Source organism: Alosa pseudoharengus, unplaced genomic scaffold, assembly GCF_046254945.1.
Source record: "Alosa pseudoharengus isolate Yale_2024_CS ecotype anadromous, Long Island Sound unplaced genomic scaffold, YU_APseudo_1.1 YU_APseudo_1.1_scf_23, whole genome shotgun sequence".
NCBI classification, from domain to species: Eukaryota; Metazoa; Chordata; class Actinopteri; order Clupeiformes; family Clupeidae; genus Alosa; species Alosa pseudoharengus.
The window spans coordinates 15,032,834-15,053,607 of record NW_027468685.1 but is presented as its reverse complement, the minus strand read 5'-3'; the positions used below and the strand labels follow the sequence as shown (position 1 = coordinate 15,053,607).

Genomic DNA, 20,774 nt, shown 5'->3' with positions numbered 1-20,774 from the left:
CAGTGACGCCTGTGATCCACTAGCATGCGATGCGAACTCACCAAATCGCAACGCTACCCTCCATGAGGACGCTTTGATGGGCGTTCCCTTTTGTAGATGTGTGGAAACAGGGCAAGAGCATGTAGCCTAGTAAACAACCAAACAAAATGTTTCCCTCCACTATTTTTAAATTAGGCTACCGAGGGAAAGTCACATCTATAAATTAGTTTGCAAGTTGGGCGGTCATTTCAATCATGACGCCGGTGATCCACTAGCATGCGATGCGAACACCGCGACGCAGTATCCCTATTCATTTCTATGAGAAGCGAATTCCGCACCCGCGTAGGATTCTGGGTATGCGGTGCGACGAGTGCTGTGGCTGCGGCGCGTCAAAAAGTTCAGCAATCCCCAACTTCATGCAAATGAATCCGTCCATCGCGAGGCGAGTATCCAATAGTAGAGCAAAACGCAGGGGAGGTCCATCATCACGTAGCCTAAACAAAACCTAATTTTCCGGTAGTTTGGTTACCGCCAACGTACAGAAACATGTCCGATGAGAAAAAATAAGCATAGCAGTGTCTACATTTCTGTGTTTGTATGATGTGTGGCTAGAATCCTACAGGGACAACTTCATGATTGAAATGACCGCCCAACTTGCAAACTAATTTATAGATGTGACTTTCCCTCGGTAGCCTAATTTAAAAATAGTGGAGGGACACATTTAGTTTGGTTGTTTACTAGGCTACATGCTCTTGCCCTGTTTCCACACATCTACAAAAGGGAACGCCCATCAAAGCGTCCTCATGGAGGGTAGCGTTGCGATTTGGTGAGTTCGCATCGCATGCTAGTGGATCACAGGCGCGGTACCGATCCACTTGTACTTCACCTCATTTTGTCGTGTCGCATTCCACTCTAGTCCTATGGGTGACGTCAAGCGACTTTAACGCGCCCGCAAAGCATTCCGGGAAGGCAGCGCTGCATTTGAAATAATGTCGCGCGTCAAAAAGCTGGCCGATGCCCAGCTTTATGCAAATGAATCCGTTGAACGCGAGGCGACTCTCCAATGAAAGGACGAGTTTGTAGGTCCTTTGTTCTACCACAACGGTGCCTGTGAAACTTTGTTCCGCTTACAAGACAAATAATGTTTTAACGATCTCTTCCACGACCAAGTAGTAGTCCATAAAACAAACGAAACTAGGATTTGGATGAATATGTTGACTGTTGGTGTTTCTGGTGAGGATTTGAGATTGCTTTGAGTAGTTTAAATAAAACAAGATTTCGAAATGGCTTGCATAGTTTGTTAAGGCTATTAATGTGTTGTATACTGTTAAGTACATGCCTAAAATTGTGGTCCATTTGTGGAAAAACACTTAAGATACGTTAAAACGAACTGAATATGAGCTGGTAACTGACATTTCAAACGAAACGCCCACACACGACTGAACGAGGGGAGGCAGCGCGACACCATGCGTATGTCGGGTCGTGCAAGTGGATCGGTACCGTAACCACCACGCGCAAAATGGTTACGGCGCTCCCGTGACGTCACATTGTCGCATGACAGGTCGGGAATGGCGATAGGCCTATGTAAAAGTTAATTAATGGTTATGGTTATGGTTATGGTTATGGATTTAGCAGACGCCTTTGTCCAAAGCGACATATAAATACAAAACAACATAATAATATTTAAAAATGAACAGGGAACAGATTAAAATCTAGGTCAAATATAGTAAGGAGAATAGTTGTAGTACACAATAATATCAATTCAATCAATAGCCTAATAAAAAAGCAATGTAAAAAAGGGGAAAGGCAATAATAAAAACAATAATGTCAATTCAATCAATAATATAAAACAATAACATGCTAAGACTACATTAAGGAGAATATCAATAATAAACAATAATGTCAAATTAATTAACAGCCCAATTAAAATAAAACAACATTATATAAACCATAACACATAAGCGCTTAAACAACTAAGTATATGTTGAATAGGAATGTCTTTAGACCCCTCTTAAACGACCCAAAACTACCACAGGAACGGAGACCACTGGGCAGTTCATTCCACCAACATGGAACCACTGAAGAAAAGAGTCTGGAATTAGACCCAGTTTTTATGACTGGTCGACACAACATACGCTCACCAGAAGACCGCAGTGGGCGGTTGGGGATGTAAGGCTTGATTATTGAATTAAAATAACTAGGAGCAGATCTAGTTAGTGTCCTATAGGCCAAAGTGAGAGATTTAAATTTAATTCTGGCTACTATAGGGAGCCAATGGAGAGTAACTAGGAGAGGAGTTACATGTGTCCTCTTTGGCTGATTGAAGACCAGGCGTGCTCCAGCATTTTGAATCAGCTGTAATGATCTTGTTACACAAGCGGGTAAGCCAGCTAACAGTGAATTACAATAGTCCAGCTTAGAGATGACCATGGTCTGAACAAGAAGTTGTGTGGAATCTTGTGTCAGATAAGGTCTGATCTTCCTAATGTTGTAAAGCATAAACCGGCATGATTTTGCAATAGAAGCTATATGCTCAGAGAAGTTAAGTCGGTCATCAATTACAACGCCCAAGTTTCGTGCCGATCTAGTTGGGGTCAGTGAAGTTGAGTCAAGCTGGATGTTAATCTGTTGGGGAATAGCTGTTTTAGCTGGAAACACCAAAAACTCTGTTTTTGAGAGATTAAGCTGAAGGTGCCGATCTTTCATCCAGGCTGAAATATCCTTAAGGCATGCAGAAATCCGGTGGGAAACACTAGAGTCATCAGGTGGGAAAGACAGGTAAAGTTGAGTGTCGTCTGCATAACAGTGATAGTCAAATCCATGGGAGCGAATGGTATCACCTAAGGAAGTGGTGTAAATAGAGAAAAGCAAGGGTCCTAATACTGATCCCTGAGGCACACCTGTGGTGAGGGCATGAGACTTAGATACCTGTCCCTGCCAAGACACGTTGAAAGAACGCGCTTTAAGGTAAGATTCAAACCAGTCAAGAGCTTTTCCAGAAATTCCCAGTTCAGATAGTATAGATAGGAGAATGTCATGGTTAACAGTATCAAAGGCTGCAGATAAATCTAGTAGAATTAATACTGATGACTGAGCAGAGGACTTAGCTATTCTCAATGCTTCAGTCACAGACAGAAGAGCAGTTTCAGTAGAATGACCACTCTTGAAACCAGACTGCATAGGGTCTAGTAGATTATTCTGATGAAGAAAGTCACAAACTTGCTTGAAGACCACTTTCTCCAAAACCTTTGACAAGAAAGGAAGAAGGGAGACAGGTCTGTAGTTCTTCACCTCAGTTGGATTAAGTGTACTTTTCTTTAGCAGGGGTGTAACCCTAGCCTGTTTAAAAGAATAAGGAACTATTCCAGAACTGAGAGAAGCATTAAATACATGTGTGACTGCTGGTAGAACAGCGGGTGAGATAGACTGTAGAAGAGTGGACGGGACAGGATCTAATGGGCATGTTGTTGGACGACATCGCTGAAGCAATTGAGAGACTGCTTCCTCATCAAGAGGAGAGAAAGAGTCAAATGATGGGGTCGTACAATTAATATTATAATATTATATTATAATATTAATTAGTATAATTAATGATCACAAACGTTTAAATAATGACAGTGGGTCTAGTTATATGTGATAACAAAGTGGGCAGTGGAATAACTATTAGTTTCCGTTTGTGGTGACTGCTGACTGAGATAAGGGATGAGATTAAATAGATCCTAAAATAAATGTATTTGTCATGTCTTGATGCCATGGGCACGCTGGCGACTACGCCGCTCCATCCGGCATCTTTTGTCTTGTTGTTATGTGTCTTGTTTGTGGAGCGCTTTGGGTTGCACTATGTGCATGTTAAATGCGCTTTAAAAATAAAACTGACTTGACTTGACTAAATTAGCCTGTGGGGTGTAGGCTACGAATCTCGATTAGTGGGTTAGCGAGGTATGTTGCGCTCAAAGCCAGGCTATGCTGTGACACGAAAGTGGATCTGTTTTAGTGTCGCTATATCACCATGGTATCTTATGCTGTCAACCAAACCTGGTCGGGAGGAGGTTATGTGCTAAATTATAGCTCAAATCGTGTAATCTACCGCACACTGACCAATCCATTGTCTTAAAAACGAAGTTATCTCACGTGTAGGATTCTGTCATATAGGCTATCTTAGGTGGGGCTCCGCCTCTACTAACATTTTGGATCTCGAATGCGCTTTAATAGTGCTGTGCTGCAAATATCCCACTATGGACGTGCATACCATACAACAACTGATGACAATTGATTTATTTGATGTTAAAGGTTAGACACAAAAAATGACCGCAGTGTAGATTAAGCTATCGCTCATGAATGCGATGAATGATGATAATTTGAGTTTGAGACCCCTGGGCTATAGGATATTATAGAGGTAGCCTAGCCCAGGGGTTCCCACATTTTTTTTACGACAAGGCCCCCCAAACACCACTAGGTTCTGGCCAAGGACCCCCTTGATGTGTTTTTAAACCCATCGACAATACTACGGCAAATGTAAAAATTCATTAAGCTAATCCTAATAATTATTTTAGCCACAAGCACTTCGCGATGGAGCATAAAAATGGCATTTGAGAGCTATCGCTCTACTATTATTATTCCCAGTCATTATCATTGAAAATATAATGTTCAGATATGCGACAAATTATTATAATGACATTGTATAACAACCCTCATAGTAATAGGTATATTTTAAAAATGTCAAATGTATTTATTTGTTGTTTTTATTTTTCCTTCCAACTTGCTGAGGCCCCCCTGGCACCCCCTCGCGGCCCCGGCCCCCACTTTGAAAACCACTGGCCTAGCCTATTACAGAACATAACATTCTGTGATGTGTGGCCTACCTCTATAATATTCTATAGCCGCTATTAGTAGCCTTGTCGTATAGTACTTCTATAGTATGTCCCAAAATGCTACAGTATTCCTAAGATTCCTATGATATTTTGTCCCAAATACTATAAGATATGGCCTAGTACTAAGGAAAGTTAAAGGACGTATGACAGAGGGAAGAATTTTCGAAGATTCTTTGTGCTTTAAGTTTGCTGATGTTGTTTTGGCAGGCGTAATCAAACGTAGGCTATCTAATGTTACTTATCCATGCATAGCTAGACCGCTCCTTTCTTCCGGGAAGGACTAGGGCAGGCTGTCTGCTGTGGGTTTCAACGTGTGTGTTTGAATGATAGGCTATTTTCGTACATTAGAAATATAGAACTTGTGCTGTGCTCCTTCTACCGGTGTTTGTTACGCCTATAACATTGCTTCAAACATAACACTTTGAAAAGCTGGTTTTTCTTGTTCGACAGGACTTATGGCATTTCAAAAGCAATCTCAGGTGACATAGAAAAACATTACACGCTATTCCGTACAGGCTACCTCCCCGATCTACATTCTCAAATTCCATACATACACGTAGAACTAGTTTTAGTTTTTTTAGTTTTAGTAATGGATGAAGAGCCTCTCATTGTACCTGAAGAACATGCTGAAGAAGCTGGCCCCGGTGAGGCAGCCAATGCACTAGGAGCAGCAGACGAAATGACCGACCCAGCTATGCACCCAACCACCGAGACGGTGTGCTGTCTGTTCGACTACTCCGCTACTGTTGATCGTCTATCTGCTTGTTGTCATGGAGGAGCCAAGATGGCGGTCCTGGCCTACAGCCTGGGCAAACGAGAAATAAATCAGTATTTTAGTATTAAAAATGCAAAGTTACTCTCGTTTACCGCTGTCGTTCTTCTTATCGCATTTCACTCTGCATCGCGGTACTATGGAGGTAAGTGTGCTGCTCTGATTAAGGTTATTAGTCCAGCCAGGCAGCTGCTATCGTTACATGCAGCGATAGCAAGCTAGCTGCTTCGTGACAGCTAATGTTAAAATGAGCTGTGTCTGCTAGCGAGTAATTCATCAAGAAGAATTCGAGTTTCGGGATCTGATAGTCCTTGTTTTTTGTCAAAATGAATATAACTGCCTGAACATAATTGCCTGACCTGCTGTTTGATTTCTGTTTAACTTCACCATGAAACACGCCGTTTAGCAGGATAGATGCTAGCTGCTAGCTACTGCAGGTGGATTTCGGTCGTCATCCGTGTTTACATCGTTCATGTAGTTGAGTCGCTAATGTTAGCTACCACAACAAGTTGTAGCTGGCTGTAACTTGCTAACTGTTATCTAATGTTAACCAAGATCAGTAGCCTGCTGTCACTGACAATATCAATAACAGTGTTTCCGTGTTCTTGTAGTGTTTGAAAAGTAGATTATCAGTTGTATAGCAGTGTAACGTAAACGTTGAGCTGTCTAGCCGTTCATTTACCCAGTAGCTTGTCTCGTTCACGTTTGATAAGCCAGCTAAGTTAAATTCAAAAGAAAGGGAAAGAATGAACCCATTCTGTTAAATCCAAGGGTAGGGTATCTGCTAACATGCCAGCGACGACACAGAGATTATAATTTGCTACACAGCTATCAGTATCAGGTCGCTGCAACAGTGCAGCTTCATGACAGGCAGAATGTGTCCTGTTTGGTTTCAAGCAGCACCCTCAATCTAACCAGACAGGTTTGGCTGGTCCTATTGTCCATGGGGAAAAAAAACCTCTCGCGAATGCATTCCACCCTAGGGTTGTGATCTTTGAAATAATTTGTTGGTGTTTCCGAAAAGCTAGTTGCTATGTGACATTTTGATCATTAAATTTGGCTGAAGTATAGCTGAAATTAAGGTGTGTTGTGTTCGGTTCTGTCAAGACCGTCACAAATGCTAAGGGAGGTAGTGGTCAAATTATCTTAAACTTATTTAGTGCATTATCCAGTAGCAGTTCTCTCAAGGTTCTTGTTGGCTATGTGTTCCAATTTCGCATTATTGACAGATGAAATAAAGGCAACATATTGGAATGTTAATGTAGATAATTTGATATTTGTTGGTCCATAGGTGGAGACACATGTGAGTGGCTGCTGTCAAGCGGTCGGTTTTTGGGGGAGAACGTGTGGCAGCCTTATGGCTGTATGATGCACAAATACAAAAGCACGTAAGTCAAGGTCGCAAACCATCGGTCTGGTTTAGGAAACGCCTAGCCTATTTCTAAACTGGTCAGGGTGAACTTCAGTTGCCTTTTTGAGTCTTGTAGGCTTTAGTTTACAGAACATTCACTCGTTTCAGGTTTAATCACAAGGTTTTTTATTTTGCAGTGAAGCCAAGTCTTGCCTCAGCCACAAGAGTGTGGCATTTATTGGTGACTCCAGAATTCGGCAACTTTTTTATTCCTATGTCAAAATTATTTACCCTGACTACAGAGAAGAAGGAATTAAGGTTGGTCCTGACTGACACGTTTACATTTACATGGCTTATTATGTTTCTGAATATCTTTGATCTTTGAATATGGAAAATTAAGATAATTTGCAGTCATACGTTACATTCTCCCTCTAAGTATACACAGTGTATTTGCCATTACATTGTGCAAAAGAAAATCTTTTCAGTTCCTGAAATCTCTCCATCTCTCTCTCTTTCTCTCTCTCTCACCAGCATGAAAATATCCCCTTCGAAGATCGGGCCTCCTCACTCAATGTGGTGAGCTTGTAATTTGCATAATGATCCTCAAATTTGTGTACACAGACAACATTTCCTGTACTTGCTTTAATCTCAAGCCTGCGAAAAATAATAGCAAGGAAGGTAAAAATAGCCCATAGATGATTAAGTCTCACTCTCATAGAGCACCTTACCTTACTATGCACAGAGAATCACAGGCTCAGTCCCTGCCTCAGTCATTGCAAGCGCCTCATGCTTAATCACCCCTAAGCACACTATGTGGATACTGTTTTAGACTTGATTTAGATTTAGTGTTATTTAGTATAATTTGTATATTCTTTATCTTCTACGGTCCTTATTGCTTAGTTGTTTTTTATATTATATACTTTTATTACTTTTTCTGCTGTTAGTGCATGTTGCAGGGTTCCTACGCAGTATGGAAAACCTGTAAAAGTATGGAATTTGATTTTAGTAATTTCCAGGTCTGGATAAGTATGGAAAAAAGAAACAAGGATATGGAAAAATATTTGTGTTTCCAGACTATCGCATTTGCAGTACTAATCACTTCACTCAGGTCATAATGAACCATTCCTACTGTTGTGTAGCTTAACTGTCAGTTCCCATCGTCAAGATACAACCAAAGATCCTTAATATACATATTATCAACCGTCTCTGATACAACTAAGATACAACTAAAAATGACCCAGCTAAATGGACGAATATTAAGTGTCATTTTTTAATTCACTTCAGTTGTCTATACCTTTGTTTTCACCGAGTTATCCCAAACCAGATGTGGCCACAATGTCGAAAATATGGTCAGAAAAATCTACCAAGAAGTTTGGAAATTTGAGTATGGAAAAAGTATGGAATTTTGAAATGGAAAATGTGTAGGAACCCTGATGTTATGTGTGATGTCTGTATGCTACTGAGACCTTGAATTTCCCCTTGGGGATCAATAAAGTATCTATCTATCTATCTATCTATCTAAGTGCTTCCTTTGCTTGTTTGCAGGATTTCTTTTGGTACACAGAAGTGAACAACTCTCTGAAGGAACATCTTCAAGCATATATAGAGGTGCGGACAATATCTTAATAATTCTCTTTATTTCATGTGTGTGTGATGCAGTTACACAGTGGAGCCCTGATTTAAATTCTGGGTAAAGTGCAAAGTTCTCGACTCATGCACGAACTAACAGCATCATGTGGTGTGAGAGCTTTTAGCCGACCCACCGCTGTTTGTGCTTAGGACCTATCTTGTGGTATTACATTAAATTAGATTTTGCTTCATTATTAAGCAAGCTTTAGTTAGACTTCAAATTGGGGCCCGTTGTATTTTAGAGACTGCTAGATCTGACAATGTTTGTTTTTTTTTTGCAGATGTCTGCAAAACCAGATGTCATCATAATGGGTGCTGCAACGGTAAGTGAAAGACTATATGCCACGGAAGGCTTTTCAAACAGCAGTGTATTTCCGGTGGAGCATCAGTGTAACAGCATCATTCTGCTCCTTTTGTGTTCATTCTGACATACATATATATTTAATTTTGACACACACATAAATTCTTCAGCATTGTAATACACTCATTCACTAGGTGCAAAACAGGTCCACTAAAACAATAGACACTACAACACAAATGATGGTCCTCCGGAAGTTTATGTGCTGGCTGAAAAGCCTTTCCAGGCTTTGAAATACCATCTCCCTGATCATTATGTGGTCTGTCTGTGTAGTGGTCCATCAAACTCCACAGCGGCAGCAGCGAAACCGTGCTCCACTACAAAGCCAACATCACGGCCATAGCGCCATTGCTGGAGACCCTAGCTGTGGACACCGAGGTCTACTGGGTTTTGCAAGGTAGGCAAGAGGCCTATTTATCTTGTTTGTTTTCTTTTGAGTGGATGCAGTTTCTTACAGAAGTGGATATGGTCCTCCATCGGTCTTCTCCCTTCATGTATAATAGTTGTTTATAATAGTTAATGCCGTGTTCCAGATCCTGTCTCTGAGGAGCTGCTGAGCGAGAGCCGTAAGATGATCACCAACGAGCAGATCGACATGTATAACGAGGCGGCTGTGAGCGCCCTCAACAGCAGCAAGAAGAACGCTAAGGCCAGGATCCGCTTTCTGAAGGCCTCCCGGCAAGCTGCCATGGAAACGGTCGCCCAGTCTGACGACGGCTTGCACGTGCCCGTGGGCACTAGAGATGTGGTTGGTGTTCTATTTATAATGGTGCTTTGTTTGTGAGTAGATAGAAGACCCAAGGGATGATGTGGAGTTAGAGTTATGGGTATTTGCAGGAGCAGGAGGGCTTATTTACATGGTTTCCTGTGACTTGGTGAATATAGACAAAGATAAGTTAACCTAAGAACATGTTTATGTTGCCACTGCTCTTATCATATAAAGTATTGTAGTATTGCATTGTTTTTTTTGGCACTATATATTACTATATATTATATTGCTGCAGAACAAAGTATCACAATATTGATTTATTCATAGTTGTGATGGTGCCATAGTAGCCAAGGATGCAGCAGCCAGAAAATTTGTGGGTTCAATTCCTGGCTGCCACTGTTGTGCCCTTGATGTGTCATTACAGTGTATATTACAGTTAGTATGAGTCTGTCTGAGCATTTGACACTGTGAGACAATTTTACCAATTTTTAGCCAAGATGGCTGCAGACTCTAAATGACTAGAACTAAATTGTAATGTATTGCAGAATTGAGTCACGATACTGGCTGTATCGTAAAACATAAGGAGTTGCAATAATATTGTATAGTGGCCCAAATATTGTGATGTATCGTATCATCAGATCTATGTCAATTCTCATCCCTAGTACCATGCCGTGTCACATGAGTTGTATGGATACACATGCTCATTCACATTCCCATACTAACTCACACACACACACACACACACACACACACACACACACACACACACACACTCTCACACACTCTCACACACACTCACTCGTACATAGAGACTCGCCAAGACATTCACACACAGTTACACTCACATGGCACACCTTGTCTCACGCCACTCCCTCCCATCCTCCCAACCAGGGCGCCATGGTGATGATGAACGCTGTCTGCAACAAGGTCCTCCAGCCCATCGACGGCTCCTGCTGCCAGGCCCTCCCCGCCACCAGTGGCCTGCAGAAGCTGACGGCCATAGCCTTCCTGGCCTGCGCTGCGGGCTTCCTGGCGCTCCACGTCCTCGGCTACCGGCGCCAGCGCAAGAGCCGTCCGCCGGCACCCGTCGACGTGGAGTGCGGCGAGGAGAAGAAGAAGCCCGGCTCGGCGGTGGCGGCTGCCCTCAACTCCCGCGGCCCACTGTTGGCCTTGTGCAAGATGGGCCTCATCATGGCTTACTTCTACCTGTGCGACCGCGCCGACGTCTTCATGAAGGAGCAGAAGTTCTACACTCACTCCACCTTCTTCATCCCGCTCATCTACATGTTTGTGCTGGGGATCTTCTACAGCGAGAACAGCAAAGAGGTAGGCCTCCTTCTCTCAAGTCAGCTACAGCTGGTTTTCACATATATGCATTCTCTATAGAGGCCGTGTGAAATGCACAATATATGAAAAGTCTGTGTAGGCTAACCTATAGACATCTCTACTATGCAGTGCTGGATAATGTACAAAAAAAAAATTGGACATACTAATGCATTCACAGAAAGACACTGAAGTTACTTTTGAATATCAGAGCATAAAGACGTTGTCTAGTTATTAGTTGTCTTAACATTTTTTTTCTCATCTGACTGTGCAGACGAAATTTCTGAACAGAGAGCAGACAGATGAATGGAAAGGCTGGATGCAGCTGGTCATCCTAATCTACCACATCTCTGGAGCGAGTGCTGTGAGTTTGTCCTCTCACTATTGTTGCCACTTCGTCTTCCCTGCCTGCTATACATATTGGGGTAGCTGTGGCCTACTGGTTAGGGCTTCGGGCTTGTAACCGAAGGGTTGCCGGTTCGATCCCCGACCAGTAGGAAAAATGTGGGCAGGGGAAGTGGTTGAGCACTGCTCTCCCATGCCCACATCCACGGCTGGAGTGCCCTTGAGCAAGGCACCTAACCCCTCACTGCTCCCCGAGCGCCGCTGTAGCAGGCAGCTTACTGCTCCGGGTTAGTGTGTGCTTTACCTCACTGTGTGTTCACTGTGTGCTGTGTGTGTGTTTCACTAATTCACGGATTGGGATAAATGCAGAGACCAAATTTCCCTCATGGGATCAAAAGATACTTATACACAGGAATGCATTGTTGACTCTACTTTGCCTCTTTCCAGTTCCTACCGGTCTACATGCATGTGCGAGTTCTTGTGGCGGCATACCTTTTCCAGACGGGATACGGACACTTCTCCTTTTTCTGGCTCAAGGGAGACTTTGGTCTCTACAGAGTGTGCCAGGTAACAACAGCGAGAGAGCATTGACCTTCAGTACTGCCTGTGGGCTGTGGCCGAAGGCCACTGGGTGTTTGCCTTCTCATACCACTTAGATGTTCTGTTTCAGTAGCTGAACTGTTGGTGATCAGGGAGGACACTATGATTGCATTTACTCTATGTCTTTATGTCGGCCTCAGACAGTATGAAGTGCTTGCATGAAATGTGTATATGTATTTTGAATTTGGAAAGCCACTGTACAAGGCTTTCAACTGTTGTGTGAAGTTATAAGTCAAGGATTAAACGCTGTTGGGCTGCTGCTTTATGGGCTGATTTTGTAGCCTTATTTTTATATTGTCTGACATAGCATGATTATATGGTTTAATTTTATATAGCCCAAGGTTACTATGACGATAGTGCTTATCTTTATCTGTACTTTATCTTTATTTTTCCCAAGGTGCTGTTCCGGCTTAACTTCCTGGTGGTAGTGCTGTGTTTGGTCATGGACAGGCCGTACCAGTTTTATTACTTTGTGCCACTGGTGACATTCTGGTTTGTTGTAGTCTACGCCACTATGGCTCTCTGGCCCCAGATCCAGCAGAAGAAGGCCAATGGTATTGTCTATAAAACCTAATAAATAATCCTTATGTACATATAAACGGGGATGTGTAATGTTTGCCTTGTGTTGTTTACAGCATGTTTGCATTTGTTGTTCTTGGCAGCCAACGGCATATGGAATTTGGGGATTCTGATGAAGCTACTCGGCTTGCTAGTCTTCATATGTGTTTTTGCGTATTCGCAGGTAAGTCACCCACATCCTAACCAAATGAAATGGAAATGGCTGCCTCGTAGAATTGCCTTGTTAAGTGTGTAAAAAGTGCTCTGGATGTCTGATGCCACGTCTGTTCTGTGTGTCTACTTTGACAGGTGTTCTTTGAGAGTGTCTTCTCCGTCTGGCCAATTTCAAAGCTCTTTGAGTTGAAGGGAGACATCCATGAATGGTGGTTCCGTTGGAAGCTCGATAGATTTGTACGTTTTGTGTGTGTGTGTGTGTGTGTGTGTGTGTGTTGCATCCTGAAATGTGGTTGTCAGTGAGGATGTGCCATGTGCCTGCCTGCCAGGTATTTACTTGTCTCATCAAAGCCACAGTGTCATGTTGCCTAACAACCTCGATGACTCATCAGTTGCAACCAGTGAAGCCAAACCGCTTATAATTTGTGTGTGTGTGTGTGTGTGTTCACTTCACAGGCAGTGATCCATGGGATGGTGTTTGCTTTCATGTACCTGGCGCTGCAGAAGTGTCAGCTGCTCTCGGAAGGCAAGGGGGAGCCCCTCTTCTCCACCCGTGTCTCCAACTGCCTCATCTTCGTGTCGGTGGTGTCATTCATGGTGAGGAGCCTGGGACTCGGCACTCAGTAAGGGATGTTGGGGGGCTTTCTGAGCTCGCACAGCTCTAACCACTGGCCATTAAGTCATTCCCAGTCCCTCGGGGAGAGGGTGGAGGCACAGTAGGATCAAGGACATCGCTTTTGTTGTGTTTATGGAATCAGCAGTGTATGAAAATCTCCAATGCAAAGCACCATCAGCATCTGACTAAAACATGTAGGGCCAGTTTCCCATACATGGACTAGGCCTAGAAATCTCCCTTGAAGTTCTCTTTTTGTCTAAGGCTAGGCTTTAATCCATGTTCAGGAAACTAGCACATAGGGTTTATTTAGAGAAACACATAATAACTGGCTGAAGCAGAACTGAATATAATTGAATCACTGACATACACACAAACTATACGATTGATGTTATTAGACAGTGTGTGCGATGAAAGCTGTTGTCAAGCCTTGCTTCCACTATGTTAAAAAAAAAATTCAAAATCTAGCACACTGATAGCCTGACTAGCCAGACCCACATTAAAATGTAGGGTCTGGGCACTCACCGTTCGCAGTGCTCAGTCCGAGGGGCGGGATAATCGGTTGTCTTTCAAATTCCCTCTGCACGCAATAGGACATCGCTATGAGTCCCATGCGTTTCCCACCAGCGGAGCTAGTTGGCTAGTTCAAACTTTTGCCAATTTAATAAAAGCTTAACTCGTGTCACACTGTTCGCCAACAGCAACATCCATCTGATTTGTTTTCAAGTAGCAGGGAATTCAAGCCAAACCGTTGCAACTCTGCCATCAATCATTATGTTAAGCCAGCCTAACGACTCTATACACGATTTGATAGGCCTGATAGAAGTTTAATTTTTCGAGCTCACAACGGAGAGTTGCTAGACTAGCCCTGGCTAAGGTGCGTCTAGATTTCTAGGCTAGCACACTGATCCTCCCTTAAATAAACTGGTTGTTCAACCCAAATGGTGATGATGTGAAAGCAGCGATTTTAAATGTTAATTTTAAACATATATGTTACCATCATGCCATCAGTTAGATCATGTGGAAGCAATTTTCTTCTTCTAATTTCTTTAAATCTTTAAAATGCCTGTTACTTCCATGTGTCAGACCTACTCCATATGGGCCAGTAGCTGCAAGAACAAAACAGAGTGCAACGAGATGCACCCCTATATCTCTGTGGTGCAGGTAAATCCATTACAATCTTTTGAACCAGTATACTGCATGTTTTATTATACTGTAAACTGTGTTTTGTACCAGTATACTGTATATGATCATATATTATGCTGTAAACTGTGTTTACAGAGTCAACGTCATGTTTATTTTGAACTGTGGTGAAATTGCATTATGCTGTCAAAAGACTCTTGATTTTTTTCAACTGCTTGCGCTTCAGATCCTGGCCTTCGTGTTAATCCGGAACATTCCTGGCTACGCCCGTTCCCTGTACAGCTCATTCTTTGCCTGGTTTGGGAGGATCTCCCTAGAGGTAAGGCGAGTTTTCTAGTGATGTGTTTTGTCATAACCTCATATCTTATGTTTATGTGGGTGTGGTTTTCATGGCTTTGTAGACATACTGTATGTGGTTGGGCAGCATTTTTTCAGGCAGGATGGGGAGATAATTGATGTTGTCAATTCAGACAAAAACAGAAACACTAAATCACTACAAATGATAGGGTGATAAGGTGTTTCTGTCTTAAACCACCCTTGATCTAAAATCAGCTGATACACTGGCTCCTTCCTTTGCTTGTCTTCAAGAATGTGTTATTCAGTAAAGTAAGCTTGAAGAAGTGGATTATCAAGAAATTCAATTTTACATTGTCTAGGCCTGAATTTACTTTGGATAGCCTATCAGTGTGTCCTATTTCACATACCTACATTTTATTGTACTGTAGTGTGTATTCGGTCCTGTACTTAAAATTAGTTTTATGAAAGTAAACTAAATTAATTTTATTGTGTAAGCACAAATCACAAAATCATGTTGGCTCAGTTTAAATACATCATGACAGTGAAAAAAAATACTCTAGAAATTACCACAGAATACAAAACGGGTCAATATATTGTAAAGCTAATCACTTTCAATCTGCTCAACAAAGCCGTGTAAGCCCAGAATAGCCTAGTTGATCTTTAGTAAAACTTATTGAACTTGAACTATACAGGCAAACACAGGCTTTCATACTACCAAAGATCCGTTTCAACCCTCTCTGATAGTATGATCCCAAATAGCCGTGTATCCTGTATCCTATATATTTTCCTTTAGTTTAACCGCCCTCATCTGTTCCTCCTCCTGCCTCAGCTCTTCATCTGCCAGTACCACATCTGGCTGGCGGCCGACACCAAGGGCATCCTGGTGCTGGTGCCTGGCAACCCCTCGCTCAACATCATCGTCAGCACCTTCATCTTCGTGTGTGTGGCGCACGAGATCTCGCAGATCACCAACGACCTGGCGCAGGTGGCCATCCCCAAGGAGAACGGCCCGCTGCTCAAGAGGATGCTGGCCATGGGCGTCTTCCTGGCCGTCGTGCTGCTGCTCTCCCAGGACCACTGAGAAGGAGGGTGGACAGGGGGCAGGAAGTGGATGGGGGTTTACGAGACATGACGTGATGCTGGGGGGTGGGGAAGGAGCCAGTTGGCATGGAAACTGGATCGCCGGGCACTGGAGAAGATGGAGGACGAGGTTCGGGGGTGACTGTGAAAGGGGTCACTTCCAGCTGGACTTGGTCAAGAGGGTCGGATAAAGGTCAGTGGGGAGGAGGGGGTGAAACGAGGGCTGAAAGCTGTGCCTTCCAGCTGCGCTGCTGTGATTTGTCGGGATCCTTGACTTCGCAGACAGCTCCCATTTTGTGTGAGGGGAGTGATAGTCTTGCTACACAGATGAATCTAACTGAATGACGGATGCAGTCGCGGACACAGAGGTGTGCCAGGCCATACCCAAGGAGCTCTTCAATAGCAATCTTTATCAATCTCGCCTGCAAACTTGTTTACAGTCAGCCAAACAAATGTCTCGTTAAAGGCCTAGAACAAACCTAGGACCTACAAGCGGACCCTAGAATGAATGATACTTTCCCAGATGAGAGCGGTTCCTTCTCCGTCCAGTCGAGAACACCGTAGCTATAAAGATCATTTAAGAAAAACAACAAAAAAAGATTTGATTGCTGAAAATTTGAATGGTTTCTTTTGCCTTTGCACTGACCAGTGCTGTGATGTCATAGCTCTGACACCGCTTTTAATTCGTTCTCAATGTACAGTATTTAATGTTTTAAATTAAGCTTATATTTTATACTGGTGTATATTTGTGTTTGTATTTTGATGTTTTTATCCTCCTCATGGCTTTTTCCCCTTGTTGCTGTGTCTGTGCTTTTGACTACTGTATGTGAATGAAGTATTCGCGAAGGCATTCATACTCTCACCTCATACAAGGGTGGCTTTTAAAGTCAGCTATGCATTCAAATGCAAGGGCAGGACTTTCAGAAGGTCATCGGGGAAGGCTCCACTGTTTACTTGAATCTACCCCAATCAAAGTAGCAGTGCCAGATTTTTTTTTCCATTGGCTGATTGTAAAGGTCTCTTTCCCTACATTTGTACATCCAAAGGGGAGGGGGGGTTAGGGTAAATGATCACATTTTGCATATCATCAAGTGTTGGTCTTTTAACCACTGAAAATGAATGCCAATCTTTTGAAAAGCACAGGCTTTTTTAAGAAAATTGTGATGACATTTTATGGGTATTTAATATCATCGTATTGAAGGCATACTACTCTGCATCTGCTCCCAATTGCTTGAAGCGGTAGCATTATTATAATAGTGAGGACACACACACTCCCCCCCCCCTCCCCCTCCCCCTCCCTCTTAGTAGCCACTCCTGTGTGAACGTTTCTCAGAGGTGGTACTTTGAGCTTTTGTATTTTTGTGAAGATGGGTGGTGTCAGAGAAGTTGGTAAAGCTCCTAACAGAAGAGCCCATTAGCTTTGTTTAGTTTGGAAATTGAACCCCCCCCGGGCTGTTCTATTATCAGGTTTACAACTTCCTCTGGGTTATCTTACCTAGGTTTGCCACTAAACCAACTACTTGGAATCACGGCCAGGAGTGTCTGACTGATACATAAAGACAGGATGAACGCACAGGGAGATTGAGCAACAATTTTTAATTTTGAGATTTGCAGTGTTCTTGCTTCTTAGTCTGTTTACACCTAGCTTGTATGGGATTATGACTGACTAAACCACAGCCATGTGAATAGCGCTATCTGTATGCATTGGTGTGCACTGTCAGCTGTCCATTAAAGATGCACCAATAGAAGTCTCGCACAGTGGCACCACCATTGTCTTAAGCATTTCACAGCCAGTTCATTTTTAAAAGAATAACAAGTACATTTACAGTTATAACGACAGATACTCAATGTTCAACCATGTGAAAAGAGAAAATAACTTTGCCCGTTATTCTGTTATAACTTTAGCAAAGCATATTGTAAAGTGTGTGAATCTGAATTTTAAGGCTACTGTCCCCTAATATGTGGTATACTTCAGTTGATGTGCCATCATGGGCTTTCCTAACGAAGGGGGGTTGTGTGTTCTCTTCCTGTGTGACAAGTGACCATAGCAACTGCGACTGCACTGCTATTGTCTATATTTGAAACTGAATACATTTATGGGTCCTGAATTCTTTGTCTTTCAGAAAAAATACCAACAAAAACAAACTATTAACACAAAAAAACCCTGTTCTGACAATGCAGATCATTTCTGCATAAGAAGTTTGACATTTTTCTTCCATTGTAGGGAGGCATTTAACCGTGTCAAGGCAAACAAAAGTGAACTTCTGTTTCACACAGCTAACAAACTGGTGTGATTATGTTTCATTTTATGGGTGTTGCAGCTGCTCGACAAAAGGGCAGCTTTGTATTCTCACACACTCATTGTATGCTTAAATAATGGTTAATTTTAGTGTACTGTATAATGGCTATTCTGGGACATGTGGAGACATCATGTGACCTTATTTACAGCCTCCATTTTGTTTTTGTATAGTTGGACTGGTATATATTTAAACAAGAGAAGCTTTATCCCAGGGCCTTGAGTTTTATTTTGCTTTGTAAATACATTTGTGGTGTCTTCAAATGTGAAAAAGATATCCTGTTTTTTATTTTCAGAACATTTGGTTTCGCTCCTGTTGTACACTTCATGGTTATTGATGATAAAAATGTCCTTGGACATGTCTGGTTGTGTGCTTTCTTTTACTTAGGGTTAAAAAATAGCCTTTGTTCCTATTACTATTTTGCCAGAATTAAAGTATAAGGTATTTATTTAATTACCCACAGAAAATCCTTCAGGTATTACTTGAATTCTATACATTTTAATTATTCATGGGTTCTTTGTTATGTTGGTTTGGGACTGGTTGTTTTGAGAGAGTGGGAAACCTATAGATTTCAGTTATACACAGGAAAAGTTATGAAGTTCTTTGCTATATTGGTTTGGGGCTTTCTAACAAAACTCCTTAAAGGCATGGAGTTTCTTGGCTCATGACTGACCTCTTCAGGTTGCAGGCTGTAAGTAACTTACACTGAAATCCACTAAGGAGGATGTGATAATGTCCTCTTCATTAAAATTTACATCAGCTATTTGTCTCTCAAATCCACACAGCAACTGGTTTAAGCTGCTTATTTCTGGTCAAATCAGCCGGACTGATTTTACATGATGGCTGGTCTTTGTTACTACATTGCTTTGTTACTACATGCTACAACCTGAAATATCCATGTAAACCCAAGCTATAGTCATTTCAGATACCCGTGTGAACTTTTTCCACCCGTCAGTTTAGGTCTGTGTACTCACGCCCTCCTGTGGATACGTAGACTGCCATCTAGCCAGAGGTGGGCACAAATACATCAAAAACTATTTACAAACTATAAAAACTGTCTTATGAAATGCAACAAGATAAACATAAAAAATAATACTGATGTGAAAAAAATATTTAAATAAAATACTAATAATTCGTAATTTGAAAATACAAAAATACCCACACAATGGTACATAATGGTAATTATGGGATACCAACTTTTAAAAGAAACTACACTACAAGGCATATTATTGAAAACATATCCCAAAGACACAAGAAATACTATTTTCTGATTGGCTAGCAGGGGGCTATTAATTCTCTACATTGAGGCTCCTATGAAGTAGGCCTACATCTGGTAAAAACACCGGCCCATATCAATGTAAACAATGATTGAACTGACAACAAGCAGGCTTTGCCACAGTGGAATAAACTGTAACAAAGCAAACTACTGTCGTGTTTTTCTATGACTTAAAGGATGCATGTATGGTTTTATAAACTTTAATATTACTGCAGTTATTATGAGACTTTCAAGGCCTGTACACATCTTGAACAGCAGTCAAGGAGTGGGGTGCAGGAGGATAAAGTAGACACTAGGCCTTTCATATGATGGCCAAGAGACAGGATGGTGCCAGCTGGTGAGGATAAGAGCAAGGACAAGTAACAGGTATGCTATGAAGTAAACAAGATAAGAAAGCCCTGCTTACACCCAACTGGATAGAACCGGAAAGACCCAGAACTAGATAGTTTTGCATATATTTTTATGCATAATGGGAAAATGGTTTCCACCAATATTCGTAACCCTGGTAGATGCTGATTGGCCAAAAGGTGTCTTTCGAGAATGGCACGAGGAGAGGGCACAACTCTAAGGTTAAGGGGTATAAAAGATAGACCGCAGCCATCTTTTAATCAGATCTCATCGGGGGGAGCCAGCTGATGACATCTCACCTTACCCTATTGCTTGACGACTGGTCTGGACATCGTTTAGGCTGGACTATCACTGCAATACGGTGAATAAAGATCAACAGTCTTCAGAGATCTCCTGTCTGCATTGTCTCCAGCCTTTTCCAGAGTGCTAATTAGTAAATAGTTAAGTGATTAATTGCTAATTGGATTCGAGAAGTGGACCAGTTTTTCCTCAACACCATAATTCCGCCATAATTTTCCATAACCAATGTAGTACAACAAATCAAACAGGTTGGCCTCTTTTTAAACTGAACTGCATTTCCCTTTTTGTGCTATAAATGCATGCCTACATACATAGCAACTGTTTCGCATCGGGGAGGTCTTTGCCTCTGTCTCTTCCATTATTTCCGCATATCAGGACACTTCAGCGAATGATATCCCTTACATACATCCTCATGTCAAATCCATTAAGTGGTTTATACTGTCCTGAGAATGAACATCATGGGGTATGACCCTATAATAATAACAATGTTCTCCCGCTGTATTATCTGTCTTGACATGTTCTAAGGCAGTGTTTCTCAGACTTTACCACCTAGCTAAAAAAAAAAAAACAGTAGACCTACTTCAACAGTATAAAGTGGCGTAGCTTACAGTGTTGCAGAACTGTTTGGATTTACATACAAGTTGGTTCAATATTGCAAACGACTCATCTATATTATATTTTACCACGTCTGCTCGCGGACCACTTGGGATAGCTTGTAGACCACCACATGGCAAAATACAGAAAGAATGTA

At 42.1% G+C, this 20,774-nt stretch overlaps 1 protein-coding gene across 1 annotated transcript; it reads left to right on the top strand.

The window, feature by feature from the left end:
- The first annotated feature begins 5,607 nt into the window (after nucleotides 1-5,607).
- casd1 (CAS1 domain sialic acid O acetyltransferase 1) lies at nucleotides 5,608-18,455 on the top strand. The gene is made up of 18 exons (XM_076301737.1): nucleotides 5,608-5,767; nucleotides 6,914-7,010; nucleotides 7,171-7,291; nucleotides 7,505-7,549; nucleotides 8,519-8,581; nucleotides 8,884-8,925; nucleotides 9,234-9,357; nucleotides 9,494-9,708; nucleotides 10,561-10,995; nucleotides 11,267-11,356; nucleotides 11,785-11,904; nucleotides 12,335-12,491; nucleotides 12,600-12,679; nucleotides 12,805-12,906; nucleotides 13,126-13,266; nucleotides 14,369-14,446; nucleotides 14,652-14,744; nucleotides 15,552-18,455. The coding sequence occupies exons 1-18, from the start codon at nucleotides 5,635-5,637 to the stop codon at nucleotides 15,801-15,803; spliced, it is 2,388 nt and encodes a 795-aa protein (XP_076157852.1). The 5' UTR covers nucleotides 5,608-5,634; the 3' UTR covers nucleotides 15,804-18,455.
- Nucleotides 18,456-20,774: the final 2,319 nt, after the last annotated feature.

Bases quoted from the DNA above. Each gene is read 5' to 3' on its own strand.
- casd1 (XM_076301737.1), top strand. From the start codon at position 5,635: ATGGCGGTCCTGGCCTACAGCCTGGGCAAACGAGAAATAAATCAGTAT. The intron at 7,292-7,504 runs GTTGGTCCTGAC...CTCTCTCACCAG, and splicing joins ACAGAGAAGAAGGAATTAAG to CATGAAAATATCCCCTTCGA. The intron at 8,926-9,233 runs GTAAGTGAAAGA...CTGTCTGTGTAG, and splicing joins TCATAATGGGTGCTGCAACG to TGGTCCATCAAACTCCACAG.